This window comes from Antechinus flavipes, chromosome 2, assembly GCF_016432865.1.
Source record: "Antechinus flavipes isolate AdamAnt ecotype Samford, QLD, Australia chromosome 2, AdamAnt_v2, whole genome shotgun sequence".
In the NCBI taxonomy this organism is placed as follows: Eukaryota; Metazoa; Chordata; class Mammalia; order Dasyuromorphia; family Dasyuridae; genus Antechinus; species Antechinus flavipes.
Window position 1 is genome coordinate 142953252 of NC_067399.1, and position 16858 is coordinate 142970109.

General features: G+C 41.3%; 1 protein-coding gene across 1 annotated transcript; it reads left to right on the forward strand.

The window, feature by feature from the left end:
• The first annotated feature begins 219 nt into the window (after positions 1-219).
• On the forward strand, positions 220-11525 carry CHMP7 (charged multivesicular body protein 7). The gene is made up of 10 exons (XM_051975724.1): positions 220-1041; positions 3488-3659; positions 6275-6460; positions 6578-6711; positions 8047-8095; positions 8322-8441; positions 8843-8941; positions 9196-9256; positions 9786-9965; positions 10152-11525. The coding sequence occupies exons 1-10, from the start codon at positions 743-745 to the stop codon at positions 10202-10204; spliced, it is 1353 nt and encodes a 450-aa protein (XP_051831684.1). The 5' UTR covers positions 220-742; the 3' UTR covers positions 10205-11525.
• The last annotated feature ends 5333 nt before the right edge of the window (positions 11526-16858 follow it).

Below are 16858 nucleotides of genomic sequence, written 5' to 3' on the forward strand. Positions count from 1 at the left end.
GCTCTGCCCTCAAGAAGCATTCACTCTCCCAGGGAGAAAGCACAGAAAGCAGCTGGGTCTAGACGTCAGCTGACAGTCGACTACGCGCCCTTTCCTGGATCCCTCCAGGGGCGCTCGCGGGAGGCACGCCCACGTGGTGACGCGAAGGATTGCGGACAGGTGCACGTGCCTGGCGCGCAGACCGACTGGGAGGGCTCCTTGTGACGTCACCGAGGCGGGAAGACGCGGAAATCTAAAGGGAATTAGGGTTAGTCCGAAAAGGTGCTGGTGAGAAATTAATCGGGGCATCCTGGAGGAATTGTTGTGGGAACTTTTTCGTGGGCATGCCCCAGTTCCACTCGCTGGAAAGAATGTCTGCATGGGGATAGGTGACGTAACTGTTTGCCACTCTATGACTCTTCGAAAAACTCTATGGTTAAAACAATACCTCGCGATCCTCCTCAACCGCGCATGTATTAGTTTTTTTCCTTCACAAAGGCCACAAGAGGATGGCGCAGGCGCTCTGTGAGTCCTCGAGACTTTTTTTTCTTTTTTTTAAAACCGACACCGGTGTTAGGCGATAAAAAGGAGGATTTGGCTTATGCGCAGTGAGGTTGTCTGGGACTTTTTTCATCCGGGGTGGTGGCGACGGTGATGACGGAAGAGGAGGCGGCGGTGGAAGAACGGAAGCCGGGAGGGCACTAGGGCGGAAGGGGACCTGGGCCAGGGCTGTGTCCGGAGCCTCGGCGGGGCAGGGGTTCCGATGTGGTCCCCGGGGCAGGAGTCCGAGGCCTCAGCCGGGGGGGACCCGGCGGGGCTGCTGCCCCCCGAGTGGGAAGATGATGAAGAACGGATGTCTTTCCTGTTCTCTGCCTTCAAGAGGAGTCGGGAGGTGAACAGCACCGACTGGGATAGCAAGATGGGCTTCTGGGCGCCACTGGTGCTGAGCCACAGTCGCCGCCAGGGGGCGGTACGTCTGCGCCTGCGCGACCTTCAGGAGGCCTTCCAGCGCAAGGGGAGCGTCCCGCTGGGGTTGGCCACAGTGCTCCAGGACCTGCTCCGGTGAGGGGCGGGGCCTTTCCACCTGGGGGCGGGGCAGGGTGGTACTTTCTCTTCCCCTTCTGCTAAAGGGGAGGGATACTTAGGGGCAGATAAGTGTTTACCTACCCATTTTACAGATGAGGAAACTGAGGCCCAGAGTGGTTGGAGGGACAGCACCACGTCGTACTGCTGCCAGAGTTGAGATTTGAACCCAGATCTTCTGATTTTGAATCCGACTGTGCCAAATATTATGATTCAGAGTGGAGGTGGTGGAGAAAGAAGGTTCTTTTTGAGTCGCTGCTGTCATTTAAGATCCACTTTAAATGCCACCTCTTCTGGGAAGTCTTCCCTGACTCCTCTCCCCCCTCTAAAAAAATAGCATGCCCCAAATCTCAAGGCACTTTGTTTGGCAACTCGACTCTGGCCTTACTGTGTAAAGTGGTCAAGAGAGACATTAGGTCCTATAAGGAGGAGCTGTGATTATTGTGCCTGGGCCTCTTCCATCTTTCCACCCTTGGTGCTCATCTCTGGCTTCTTGCTGTTCCTTATATCCAGAGTAGATTTCCCCCCGCCATACCTTTGCCTGGGAATGCCACCTCTCCTCACCTTCACATCTGTCACCCTTGCTGCCTTCCAGACTCCCCCCTGAACCCTTTCGCTGGAAATCTCTTCTTGTCTCCCCATATTACCCTCCTTTTCCTTTCTGTAATTTTGCATGGGTTGACTACTCTCATGTTGTCTCCACCATTAGAGTAGGAGTTGAGGAGTGAGAAGGCTCACTTTTACCTTTCTTTGTGTTCCCAGCATTTAGCAGATTGCCTGGCACATCATGATGGCTTAATGTAGCATATTGGACTGGGTGCCAGATTTGGAATGGGGAAGTTAGGTTCAAATCCATGTGATCCTGGGCAAGTCACTTAACTTGTCTGACCCACAGTTTCGTCATCTGTAAAGGGAGGGGGCTGGACTCTGGCCTCCAAAGCCTCTTGTACCTTTAAATTGGTGGTCCTATGTCTTGACCATGGCAAGTCAGTGCGTTAGTGTAGATAACCAAAATACTGGCCACCATGGCATGCAATAGTTTCTGTTCAGTCTTAAATTACAGAAAAAGCTTCATGTGTATTCATGTTTACTTTCTTCAAATGTCTCTTGTATCAGATAGTGCCACTTGATCTGGGTATTAATGGGGAGCTGCCTGGGGACTCTGGGTTTGTTGGCTACTAGTGCACCTGCTGCAGATTGGGTTTGGCTTCATTCCTGTTGGAAGCTGGGAAGAGGAAAGGGAAGGAAGGATGAAGAGGAGCCATGGCCACCAATTTTCAGTGAATGTTGTTTAGAAAGTTACTTGGCCACTGGGTTTGACTTTTCAGAAGACAGACCATGGGTGAATCTCATCTGGGTTTAACTTGAGCTTGAGTTCCAGTGTTCTACTCTTACATACTATCTTTCTCATTCACTTTTTCCCCCTTAAAAACTGAAAAACTAGGGTAAGTTCCTAAATTTGGATACCATTTCCCGGATCTAGAGCATATTCGTCAAATCTTGATGATCCCTTTGTTGAGATATCTTGTAATCTGGGAAGACAAATTTAGGGCTTGTGTGTGGAAGTGAATTTCTCAAGTCAAGGAGGCTATGATACACTTTCTGAGGAAAAACTGATGGGGGTGAACATGCCTGTTCTTTGGCATTTGGGAGTCTTCCCTTTTTATGTTGATTCCACATTGTCGGATTGTCCAGGACTGATGGGGCTTCTTAAGTCTTTCTGTACCCACTCCCTATGTTGCTGTGGAGCATGCTTTAGATTGTGACTATACTGGAGAGCTATTGAGATAGTTGCTAGAAAAGCCACTGTTTGCCCGTTTCATGACTTCATTTAGCCAAGTCAGGTAATGAATGCTAGTTTTTCCTTTAAGCCACGGCCCCCTCTCCAGTGCTTGTTGGTCTGCAAATGCACTTCTCTGTTGGTATGCTCGCTTATTATTGGCTGTCAGTGGCAGCTCACTTCAGAGTAAATCCTGTGGAATGTCCTGTGACCAGAAGTGACAGACTCAGGCTGCAAAACTTAAATGCGAGCCTTAAGAAGATTAAATTTAATTGGGAAATAGTTAACAAAATGAATGAAAGCACAATATAGTTTAGATAATGTTTTAAAGGTGGCTAAGTCAATATAGGACCCACATGTTTTTTAATTTTAATTTTATTTGAATTTGATACTATGGCCCTTGACAACATGAACTCCATGACTGTCTTATTTATCATTTTATTTCCCATGGTATTTGTCACTTGGTAAATTCTCAATGAATACTTAGTGATTCTTTCTATTTGGTCCATATGAAGAGGCCACAGCTGGGCTTCATAGGTCCTCTTGTCTCTGTTTTTCACTGATTGATGGCTGTTTGGGGGGAGCATTGACTGAAAGTATCCCATACACCCTAGCTGACAGGACTTTTTTCTTCTGTTCTTGGAGCCGAGGGGAGCTACAACGGGAGTCAGATTTCATGGCCAGTGTGGACAGCAGCTGGATTTCATGGGGAGTGGGTGTCTTCCTCTTGAAGCCTCTCAAATGGACTCTTTCTAATGTTCTGGGGGACAACAAGGTCCCTGCTGAAGAGGTGCTGGTGGCTGTGGAGCTGCTTAAGGTAGGTGTACTTGGGTACAAACAGAACAGGAACACATTTTTCTTTTTTAAAAGGATTTCGCTATTTGATCCTTAGATAGAGTTAATTTTTTTTTAATGTACTTTCAGTCTGCCACAGAATATCTAGGGGGAAGGGAGAATTAGGGGTTTCTCTTATGAAGTGTTAGAATATTAATTTGTTACTTGGACATTCTCCTATGCTATAAGAAAAACCCTTTGTGTGAGGACTAAATTAAGAACACGTAAATTTGCTTTCTAGGATTTAAATTTTTGTGATCTGAGATTTATTGACAAAATTCATAATTAGCTTATCCAAGAAGTAAGAAAGTCTTTATTCTGTCCAAGGGGAAAAGATGGCATAAATTTTTAGGATTTATAGTTATATATCCCAAAATCATTATGTAATTAATTTCATTTAGTTTTTTTGTACCTTTATTATTTTAAAGAATGTTTTTATTTTTTCTGAATTACAAATGAAAACAGTTTTAACATTTTTAAAAATAATTTTTGAGTTCCAAATTCCCTCACCCCTTCTTGAGAAGAAAAGCATTTGACATAGATTATACATGTGAGTCATGTGAAACATTTCCATATTAGCTCTCTTGCAAAGAAGAACTCAGAACAAAAAAAAAAAATTAAAAAAAATTGGCTTTGATCTATATCCAGACTCTATTAGTTCTTTCTCTGGATGTGGATAGCATTTTTCCTTATAAGCCCTACAGAATTGTGCCATTGTAGTGCTGAGAATTGTAAGCCATTTAAAATTGGTCGTCTTACAATATTGCCCTTACCATGTATAATCATCTCTTAATTCTCATTTTACTTTGTATCAGTTCATATAAATCTACCCAGGTTTTTCTAAAACCATCCTGCTCATCCTTTTTTTTTTTTTTTTTTTTTGGGAACATAATAGTATTTGATCACTATCATATATCACAACTTGTTCATTCCTCAATTGAGTGACATTCAGTTTCCAGTTTTTTGCACAAAAAGAGCTGGTATAAATATTTTTTATATATTTAGAACTTCTTCCTTTTCTTTGATCTCTTTGGAATACGAACTTATTGGTGGTATTGCTGAGTCAAAAGTTATGCATAGTTTTATGGCCCTTGGGGCATACTTCCAAATTGTTTTCCAGAATAAACAAACTCATAACTCCATCAAGAGTTCATCTGTTGAGCAGAATGCTCTCAGAAAAAAACCTGGGAAATCCTCCATGAATTCAAGCAAAGTGAAATGTACTGTATACACATTAATAGCAATGTTCTGGTATGACCAGCTGTAAATGACTTTGCTGTTCTCCACAGTATAATGATCCATGACTACTCTGAAGGATTTAGGTGAAAAATCCTACTGTATCCAAAAAAGGAACTAATTGTGTCTGAATACAGACTGAAGCATTTTCTTTTTCCCCTTCCCCCACTGTCTGTGTGTGTGTGTGTGTCATGTGTTGCTGTCTCTACCTCTCTGTCTCTTTCCTTTCTTTTTAACTATTTCTCTTGAGGGTTTTTTTTCTCCCATAGAGCTTTTTTTATATGACTACAATAGCTTGGATTTCTTCTTCAGAAAACTGCTTGTTCATATCCCTTGACAATTTATCAATTGGAAAAATTTTTTATAAATTTTACTCAATTCTCTTGCTATAAAATTTCCCTCTCAATTTCTAACTTTCCTTCTAATCTTAGTTGTCTTGATTCTGTTTATGCAAAAACTTTAAAATTTAATTTCTTGTATCTTTAATTAAAAAAAAGTTTTTTTGTTGTTGTTGTTTTGTTTTTAAGTGTAGTAATTAGCTTACATATAAAATCCTTTGGTTGAAAGGAGAGGGGCAAAATTTAGTATTTGTATTTTTATAGTATTTTTTGAGGTGATTTTAGGGATGATTTGAGAAACTTTATATATGATTTTGTTCAATCTTGATTCTATACAATATAAACTAAACACAAAGAGATGAATTAACCAATATCATGTAGCTCATTAATGACAGAACTAAGATTAACATTCACATGTCCTAATTCCAGCCCACCGCATTAAATTGCTTTATTTTACCAGTAGGGAAAATGATGTAGTGGAGGCAAATGACTTGTTTGAAGTAGTGGCAAATAGAAGTTAGGCATAGGAATTCTTAGTATATAGTTAAATTGGGTAGATTTAGAGGCCTGATTTTGATTTGTTAGATTAGGCTATCTCATTATTTTAGTTAAATTTTAAGTTAAATTTTAAAAATCAGATTTAGTTAAATTTTCTTCTTTGTCTTTTTAAAAAGCAAAACTTTTTTTTTTAATTTACTATTTTAACTTTTTTTTCATGGCTTTTTCCTTTTATTCTAGTTTTTTTTTTTTTTCTTTGCTGGGGCAATTGGAGGTAAGTGACTTGCTCAGGGTCACACAGCTAGGAAGTGTTACGTGTCTGAGGTCAGATTTGAATTCAGGTCCTCCTAACTTCAGGGCTGGTGCTCTATCCATTGTGTCACCTAGCTGTTCCTAAAAAGCAAAACTTTTAAGAAAAAAATCTCACTTGAAGAAGTTGGCTTGATTGAGAAATTTGTGGGTCTAGAAAGATCAGGTCTCCATACCCAAACATTGAGAGAGTATAAGTTCCTTTCTTCTCACACAGGAAAAAGCAGAGGATGTCTATCGTCTGTATCAGAACTCTCCAATCTCCTCTCATCCTGTGGTAGCCCTGTCAGAGCTGAGTACCCTCTGTGCTAGTTCCTGCCTGGATGAACGAACCTTCTATTTGGTGTTGCTACAGCTGCAGAAAGAGAAGAGAGTCACTGTTTTAGAGCAGAATGGTGAGAAGGTATTGAATGATGGAATTTCTATAAATATCTGCTGAATATCTAGTAATAGATCATCATCAGGTTTTCTGTGTGAATTTTTTTTTCCAGAGCAGAAGTAATTTGTTGTTCTCCTACAGATTGTGAAATTTGCCCGAGGGCTACATGCCAAGGTCTCCCCAGTAAATGATGTGGACGTGGGGGTGTACCAGTTGATGCAGAGTGAACGGCTGCTTTCACGAAAGGTGGAGTCCCTGTCCCAGGAAGCAGAGAGGTAACTTCTTCCCTGAAAATGTTAACTGAGCCCTCCCTGCCCTGATTAGTCCTCAGAGCTCTTGAGAGCACTTGGGGGCATGACATTTTCTTTTCAGGTTCCTATAAAGCTACTCTCTGCTTTGCTGAGTCGCTATAGGTCTAGTTTTAGGCACTGGGAATATTCTGTCCATTTTATTGCGGGAAGAAGAGAAGCCAGAGAGAGGAAGGGATTTACTTGGGGGCACCAGTGGTGGTGAGAGTTGAGTCTTGCTTTTCTTAATTCTATAACATTGGGGATAGAGGAAGCCATGCACTAGCAAAAACAGCACTCCAAAGTGCGTATGATGACTTGTCCCTTTTTTTTTTTTTTTTTGCCTTCATCACGGTATTTAGGGTTTAGTGACTTGCCCAAGGTCACACAGTGTCAAGCATCTGAGAATGGATTTGAAATGAAGTCTTTCTGACTCCAAGGCTGGTGCTCTATCCACTGCACCACCTAGCTGCCCCTTAAGAGTTGATTTATTTCAATGTTTAGTTGCAGATCAAAAGGCACAACAAAAAATATGGAGTTCAGGATCCAAGAAAATGGGGGCTATTAAATGTGAGTAGTGCTGGATCTGGTGTCTTTACAAAGCAAGTTCAAATAGCATGGGTTTGCCTTGCTAAGGTCCTTAAGGAGAAATTAGCTGAAGGCAGCAGGATAAAGGATGGTAATAGGCATTTAGACTGACTACTTTGTAGATGCCCTTTTTTGGATTCTGAAGATGAGAACATTTCCTTAATTTGTTAAGATCAGTTCTTTCTATTTTCTATTTTCCTCTTGATTTGGTCCCTTGGAGTAAGTGGAATATTTTCAGTGTTGAAGGGGAGTCTTGGGATGGTTGTTAACTCTGGGAGGGGAATTCTTGATTTCATTATCAATAAGTTGGTTTTTTGATGGTACAAGTCATTCAAGCCCCTTTGCCTGCATTCCCCAGACCAAGTGCTTTAAGATCTCATAGACTTGCATTCTAGAACTGTGTTCCAATGCTATCATTATTGATATTGATATTGATCAGTAGGCAGAAAGAGATTTGGGCTCAGGGTCCCTTGCCTTTTTTTTTTACCTGCTTGATGGTTGTTGAGTCATTTTCACTTGTATCTGACTCTGTGACCCCCATCTGGGCTTTTCTTGGCAAAGATACTGGGTGGGGTTGACTCATCTTACAGAGGAAATACTTGGGCCCTGGCAGGCCTCCAGCAGGTGAGTGATGCTGGACTGGAGCTCAGGAAGGCGAATCCCTGGATCCCAGGCCCCTTCTGCCTACTCTGCCATTAGCTACACTCTCCTCAATCTCCTCCTTGTGTTTTACAGGTGTAAAGAAGATGCCCGACAAGCGTGCCGCTCTGGAAAGAAGCAGCTGGTGAGCATCTGTCCTCCTTCCCCACGCTGTTCATGCTGTTCAGCGGCCTGGACAAAACCCCCCTTCCCCTCCGTGAACCTTGGGAGGGAGAACATGTCTGGCGAATCAGGCAGTTCTGGTCCCCTTAAAGGGCCAATGGGACTCCTGGGAGTCTCCGGCCTTGCTGCTCACTACTGCAGATTGGGGTTCGACTGAGATCCTGACACATCTGCCCTTGCTCTTCTAGGCACTAAGGCATCTCAAATCAAAGCAGAGGACAGAAAAGCGCATTGAGGCCCTCCATGCCAAGCTGGACACAGTACAAGGCATTCTGGATCGGATCTATGCTTCCCAAACAGATCAGATGGTAATCCGCTTGCACCGGGGACAACCACATTAGTTGAGCTCAGTCACTCTTTGACCTTGCTAGTGCTTTGACTGCTATGTGATTTTCCTCCCATATATTAGGCTTGATCTAACTAATCTATACAAAACGTGATTGACTCCTTTTCTTCTTGAAGGTCCAAGGGATCTCTTCCTTACTGCAGAACTCATTGTCACACTTGGCTTTTCCAACCTGCTCCTTCCCCTTTGCTGCCTATTCACTATTTCCTGCTTGATAAGGGTTCTTTCTTCGTAGCAGGCCTGTGGTCTTTCCTGATTAGCAGTTGTGAAAAGATATAGAGATTTTTCAAGAAGCCAAACAAAATAGTGTTTGTTTTCTCAGATATTCTTTTACCTGTACCAATATTTCTGTTTTCCTTTTAGGTTTTTAATGCCTATCAGGCTGGTGTAGGGGCCCTCAAACTTTCCATGAAAGACGTCACAGTGGAGAAAGCAGAGAGTCTGGTGGATCAGATCCAAGAGGTATAGAATGGGGAACTGGGAACAAAGATGATAAGAAGATATTGGGTGTATTGTCCTCATACAGGACTCTCAGATTTTATTTTGTGTAGATGGTTGAAATGGAGAAAATCTCCTTTGATCTTGTTTTTTGATTATTGAGATCCTACTTAGATTTATTGTTTCCATTTCTGAGTATTTGCCATTTCCTTTGTCCGCTCCACATTTTATATTGTTTAGAAGCACTTGGCTCAAGATCTCACCTATTTCTCTTACAGCTCTGTGATACCCAGGATGAAGTTTCTCAGACTCTGGCTGGGGTGGGGATAAATGGCTTAGGTGAGTTGTCCAAAAAAATGTCCCCATACCTTCCTTCATCTGGCCACATTTTTCCCACATGTGATAGCAAAAGGGTTTTATCTAAAGCTTCTCCTGTGTGCCTGACACTTTTAACATGGAAGCAACTGCAGGAAATGATATGTCCCTTCATGGCCCCACTTCCATTCTGATTTGAGGTTCCTTTTGTATCTCAGTCTCCTTGGATGTGGGGATATGATAAGAAGTTTTATTTCTCACTGGGGAAACTGCATTCCCTTAAAAGGCACAAAAGGTTTCCTGGGGTCAGGAGAGAGGCCTTACCACTTTATATATTGTATTTTCTTCCAATTTGCTAAAAAAGAAACTCCTTTTGAATGCCCTTTTCTTAAGTGATTTCATAAAAAATAGCCATTCCATGTACAGCTAGTGTATTCCCAACTTAACAGACTTAGTCAGGGTTTGTTTTTTAATTATTTTCTGCCAGTGTTGAGTCTTGATCATTTTCCTTCTGTGGGGATTTATGTGGCTTCTTGACTTGTTTTCTCTCCAGATAGTGACAGCGAGGAACTGGAGAAGGAACTGGATATCCTCCTCCAGGACACCACCAAAGAACCTCTGGATTTGCCTGATACTCCCCAGAAGCCATTCTTCTCCACCAATGTGCCTAATCCCAGCATTTCAGATGCTGAGCTTGAAGCTGAGCTGGAGAAACTGTCCCTCTCAGAAGAAGGTATGGACATATGTTAACAAGGGGCTTCTGTTGGAATTTTGGCACCCCAGCTAGCTAGGTGGCTGCTGATCTCAGGATGGAGAGGGCCCAGTGGGTTGGAGCTAGTCATCTGCCACATGTTCTCTCCTCTCTCTTTGGCTCGAGTCTGTCTTGTTGTATTGCTTAACAATTCTCTCTTCTCCGTAGGTTTGCTTCCAAACCATGAATCTTCCAAAAGACAGCTGGAACCCACTCTCTAATGCTATCCCAGGACTTCTACATAAGGAGATATCAGGCGTGCGTGTTTGTACATAGTTATTTAAATGAAAAACTCTTTAAGAATTTGATGGGATGGGGAAGAAAGACTACTCTATTTAGCTGGATACTCCCAGTTACTACAGGACAGAAGTAATTTCTGGAAGTTTTGCTCCAAAGGCTTGCTCCCAGCTGGTGTCATGGACCTGTCTGTCTTCTCATCTTTATAGTGCCACAATCTATGATGTCCCGTGTTTGACCTATTGTTCCATATAGCCTGCAGTCCTTGACTTTGGCCCAGTTATGTTTGTCTTCACCCACCAACTCCCACTAGAATTTTGTTCCAGCCAACAAAAGTGGGAGATTGCAGACAGTTTTTCTCCTGTTGGTTAGAGGGACTTGTCATCTTTACCTGTAGGTGTTTATAAGTTTACTTAAATAACTTATTCCTACCCATTTCCATTTTCACTGGTGAGGAGAATCAGACAAGTTTTATTCAAGGGGACTTAACTGCTGCTTCTTCAAGGAGAAAACAAACAGTATAAAAGTTTCTGCTCTTTATTATCATTGCATCAAGTTTTTTAGGCTCTGAAATTGAGTAATTCAAGGTGGTGTCTCTTCTGGCTCTCACTGACTCCCATTTGAATTTGGGGTGGCAAGACCTGGGTGATTGTTCGGAGCCATCTTTTGTGGATTGTGGATGGCCAGGTCCCATCTCTTTGCTCTGCCTTTGTTGGGGTATGATCAGAAGACCCCGGACAAACTACACAACAAAACCTCCCTTCTATGAGCCTGTAAAACAAGAATGAGTTCTTTGCTCAAGTTTCAGAAGAATTTTCTTTCGCAGATAGACCACTGTTAAGGATAGGGGAATCTGAGCCAATTTGTGCAATAGAAGCAGAAGGGTTTGAAACCCTTCTGCCATCTTGGCATATGCCTCCCACATTATTTATTTGTCAGAACACATGCTACCTACTGTTGCCTCTTGAGGCTACCATATTCTTGCTTCTGTCTCTGCCCTTTGGTGAATCAGAGACAGAGCAGGAGCTGAGTGAAACAGTAGTCTGGAGAGAAGATGGCGGCTACATTGTCACTGTGGCTGCAGAAGCACAAGTATTTCTGCCTAACTTATTTGCTCTTGCCCCCAAAATGAGCAAAGGGAAAGAAGGAACTTAATCCAGGGCAGGAGCAAGACTCATGGTCAGCAAATTTCTCTCCCATTCCACCGTGATAAATAGAATAACAGAATTGTTGGGGGTGAAGAGAAACAATCACTATTTTTTCCCCTTTTCTATCTGGTACATAATTAAAAGAAAAAACAAATCATGGTCATTGTCTATTCTGGCTCTGTTTTTCTTTTGGGTTACTGTTCTATGCTGTCTAGTCTGCTGTTTAACTTAAGGTCTGTTAAGCCTTGTCCTGGATGGTGGAAAGTCGACTTAAAAGACAAGTGTTGTTTAAAGTACTCTGAAACCAAGCCCCAGAAGGATCCTAGCACCATGCAGCAAACGGTGATTAACCATCTACTGTGTGCAGTATAGTAAGTGCTATTGAAATAAAACATTTAGATAACAAAAGACCCTTGCCTTGAGGAGGCCCTACATTTAACAGCCAACACAGAAAGATGTATAATCATTGTATAAAAAAGAACTTGACAAAATCCAACCAAGCAACGTTCAGTAACTTAAGTATCTTGGGGAGGCTGAAAATGTGATTTGGTATTAAATGAAAAAAATGGGTGTCATATATTCAGAAGTTGCAAAACGACATTCTATGTGAGGTCTAAGGGGATTAGGAAGGACTTCATGGAGGAGGTGGTATTTGAGTTGTTCTTTAAGGTATTTTAGAGCAGCCTAAACAAAAGCAATGGATGGAGATGTGAACACTAAATGTGTTAAGAGGGCAGAGATTTGTACAGTCAGGTAAAATGTTACCTGGTAAAAAAGAGCAATGTGAGATAAAGCTGAAAAGGTAGGGTAGTGCCAGATCGGGAGAGCTTGACAACCAAATTTTGTGTGAAGTAATGGGAAATAAGATTTTTGATGAGATGAGAGAGGTGACCAACAGGTATAAAGAATGGATTAGAAGAGGAGACAACAGAAGTGTTAGGGTAAGTTAGGCAAATGCAGTAATTCAGGTGGGTGATAAGAGGGACATTTCCTCAAGGGAGGAGACTTAAAGAAGGGCAAAAGTCTTTGTGGACTGGGATCCATCAGGTACTGATACTGCATTAAGTTTTGGGAATGAGTGACAGAAATGTAATAGTTTCTTGTCAAGGAGCTTTCATTCTGTCAAAGGAAGCTTCCAGTACACAGATTAGTAGATGTGGAGTGTGGTCAGGAGACCTAGAAGAGTACTTGAACTGACTTTTGAAGAAAGCAAGGATTCTGGATTGTGAAAATTAAAGCATGAATTCCAAGAAAGGAAAACTACTTACCTGTGCAGACAGAAAAAGGGAAATTCAATACCTTGTACAAGGAAGAACTAGGACAGTTTGACTAGAAAGTATGTTGTTTGATGGATGGTACTTTGTAACATCTGGAAAGGTAGACTGAAAAATTTATGTGGTCAGACACATTCTAGAAGGCACAGTCTAGAAGCCAGGGGACTGGCTAATCAGATCCTGTACTTTGGAGATGTCACGTGGAAAGTTTTGTGGAGGAGGAATTGGAGAAGAGAGATTTGAAGAATGGAGATCAGGTTATAAGGCTATGTACATGAACTCACTTGGTGGTGGCTCAGTGAAAAGGAGGAATAAATGACATGTTGAGAAGGTAGAACTTGATCTTGGAGTATCTCTAGTCCAGGGGTTCTTAGCTTTTCTTGGTATTGTAGACCTTTTTTGGTAGTCTGGTGAAGATTAGGGACTCCTCAGAATAACGTCTTTAAATGTGTAAAATAAAATACATGGCATTTCAAAGGAAACCTATTAAACTGACATAGTTTTCCTGCCCAAGTTAAACTTTTTGTTTTTATAGGTACAAAGAACCAGGAATTGGGAGATCTGGATTATGGTCCAGAGTCTCCCATGAAATTGCTATTATTTGACCAAATTTTTTAAATTTATTGTAACTTTTTATTGACAGAACATATGCCTGTGTAATTTTTTTTACAACATTATCCCCTGCACTCATTTCTGTTCCGACTTTTCCCTTCCCTCTCTCCACCCCCTCCCCTAGATGGCAAGCAGTCTTATACATGTTAAATATGTTATAGTATATCCTAGATACAATATATGTGTGTAGAACCGAACAGTTCTCTTGTTGCACACGAAGAATTGGATTCAGAAGGTAAAAATAACTCGGGAAGAAAAACAAAAATGCAAACAGTTTACACTCATTTTCCAGTGTTCCTTCTCTGGGTGTAGCTGCTTCTGTCCATCATTGATCAATTGGAACTGAGTTAGATCTTCTCTGTCGAAGAAATCGACTTCCTTCAGAATACATCCTTGTACAGTATTGTTGTTGAAGTATATAATGATCTGGTTCTGCTTATTTCAGTTAGCATCACTTCATGTTAAGTCTCTCCAAGTCTCTCTGTATTCATCCTGCTGGTCATTTCTTACAGAACAATAATATTCCATAACATTCATATATCACAATTTATTCAGCCATTCTCCACTGGATGGCATCCATTCATTTTCCAGCTTCTAGCCACTACAAACAGGGCTGCTACAAACATTTTGGCCCATACAGGTCCCTTTCCCTCCTTTAAGATCTCTTTGGGATATAAGTCCAGTAATAACACTGCTGGGTCAAAGGGTATGCACAGTTTGATAACTTTTTGGGCATAATTCCAGATTGCTCTCCAGAATGGCTGGATTTGTTCACAATTCCACCAACAATGCATCAATGTCCCAGTTTTCCCGCATCCCCTCCAACATTCATCATTATTTTTTCCTGTCATCTTAGCCAATCTGACAGGTGTGTAGTGGTATCTCAGAGTTGTCTTAATTTGCCTTTCTCTGATCAGTAGTGATTTGCAACACTCATATGAGTGGAAATAGTTTCAATTTCATCATCTGAAAATTGTCTGTTCATATCCTTTGGCCATTTATCAATTGGAGAATGGCTTGATTTCTTATAAATTAGAGTCAATTCTCTATATATTTTGGAAATGAGACCTTTATCAGAATCTTTAATTGTAAAAATGTTTTCCCAGTTTGTTGCTTCCCTTCTAATTTTGTTTGCATTAGTTTTGTTTGTACAAAGGCTTTTTAATTTGATGTAATCAAAATTTTCTATTTTGTGATCAATGATGATCTCTAGTTCTTCTTTGGTCACAAATTCCTTCTTCCTCCACAAGTCTGAGAGGTAAACTATCCTATGTTCCTCTAATTTATTTATGATCTCGTTCTCATGCTTAATCATGCTTAAATCATGAATCCATTTTGATCTTATCTTGGTATATGGTGTTAAGTGTGGGTCCATGCCTGATTTCTGCCATACTAATTTCCAGTTTTCCCAGCAGTTTTTATCAAATAATGAAATCTTATCCCAAAAGTTGGGATCTTTGGGTTTGTCAAACACTAGATTGCTATGGTTATTGACTATTTTGTCCCATGAACCTAACCTATTCCACTGATCAACTAATCTATTTCTTAGCCAATACCAAATAATTTTTATTTGACCAAATTTAATAAAGAATCATCAAGGTGTTATAGTCAATAAGTGAGAAAAGTGGCAGGAGTCCTCAAACTTTTTAAATAGGGGGCCAGTTCACTGTCCCTCAGACTGTTGGAGGGCCGGACTATAGTAAAAATAAAAACTTTGTTTTGTGGGCCTTTAAATAAAGACACTTCATAACCCTGGGTGAGGGGAATAAACATCTTTAGCTGCTGCATCTGGCCTGCAGGCCGTAGTTTGAGGACCCCTGAAAGTGGTATTGGCAGGGAGGATTTTGGAACAATAGAGAAGTGCAAGAGTGACTAGTTGCAGTTTCTATTTTTTACCAATGTTTACTTTGTCCAACCTTTGACTTCTTGTTTGCCATTTCCCAATCTCATGGACAAGCAAGCTGAGCTAAGTTACTTTGGAACTTTTTCATCAGTGCCTTCTTGATGCATGATGAATAGTTGTTGAGAATTTGCTTTAAATTCCTTTGGGAAAAAACCAAAGTATTAACAAGGTGAAGAGAAATGTGTTGCTGTCCAGAGTGGGGGAATCTTTCTCCTTTGCTGTTTCCCAGGAAGAACTTCTTGGAAGAACTCTTGAGCCTCATGTTCTCAATACTGATTCTCTCAAGGAAAAGGTCTATTTGCTATGCCTTTTGTAAATAATTTGTGATCTGGTTGAGATTTTTAGTCGAAGGTTGAATATATATCTGAGGGGAAAAGTCATTCTGTGCTCGAATGGAAGAAATTGAGTGTGTGAGAGTTGTGTTGAAGCAAAGACTGAGGGCTTAAAGGGATTCAGTGAGAGAACTTTGGGATTTGATGGAGGATTTAAGAACACTTTTTCTGAAAGAGGTAATTGTCCAGTTACTCATGGTGCAGCTCCTCTTGGGGAGTAGCTATGCTCACTTTAAACCATGCAGCCTCAGAAAAACTTTTATTTCTAAGTGAGTAGATTATTATCATTTAGAAAACCTGAACTGGGACAAAAAGAACCCTGTATCTGGTTGAAATTTTTTATTTAGAAGTCCAGAATATTGCTCTGGAGTTGCCAAGGTCATTAATGTAGAGCTAGTTGGGCCCTTAGAAATCATTCAGTCCAACCCCCTTATTTTATAGATAAGCAAAATGAGGCCCAGCGAGGGTGAGTGAGGTGCCAGGGTCACTCACCTAGTAAGAGGCCGGGTCCTTTTGATTCCAAGCTCAATGTTCTATCCACTATATTTGCCTATGTGGTCAGCCAACTAGTATTTAAAGTCTAATAGGGAAGATGGTACATGCAACTCTACAAGATAACCCAGGTAAAATGGAATTAATCAGCAACGGGAAGGCTGTAACATTCAAGGGGATAGGGAAGACTTATTGCAGAAGGTGGAATTTTAGCTAAGTCTCGAAGGAAGTCAGGGAAATTGGGAGGTAGAGTTGAGAGAGAGTATTCCAGGCATGGGAGACAGCAAATAAAAATGCCCAGAATTGGGAGATGGAGTGTCTTGTTCTAATGAACAGTAAGGAGGCCAGTATCACTGAATTGCAATATATATAATGGGGATACGTGGAATAAGACTAAAAAAACAGAAAAGAACAGAATTATAGAGGACTTTAAAAGCCAAACAATTCTATATTTGATCCTGGAGGCAATAGGGAGCCACTAGGTTGACTAAATTGGATAGTGAAATGGTCAAACATGCAATTTAATGGTCCTGTGAAGGATGAAATGGGGTGGAGAGAGATGAGTAGCAATAGGCCAGGTCTGAGATCATCTGGGCCTGCATCAGAGTCTGGGCAATGTCAGAGGGGAAAAGAGGACATATACAGGAGATGGCGTGAAGGGAAAAAGGACAGGACTTGGCAACTGATTGGATTTGGGGAAGAAAGGCAGGTAGTGAATCTAGAGTGACTCCCAAATTGTGTGCTTGAGGGATTAGGAGGATGGTGTTATCTTCACCAGTAATAGGGAAGTTGGAGAGGGGAGGAATTGAGGGGAAAGATAATGATTTCAGTGTTGGACCTCTTGAGTTTAAGATATCTACTGAACATCCAATTTGAG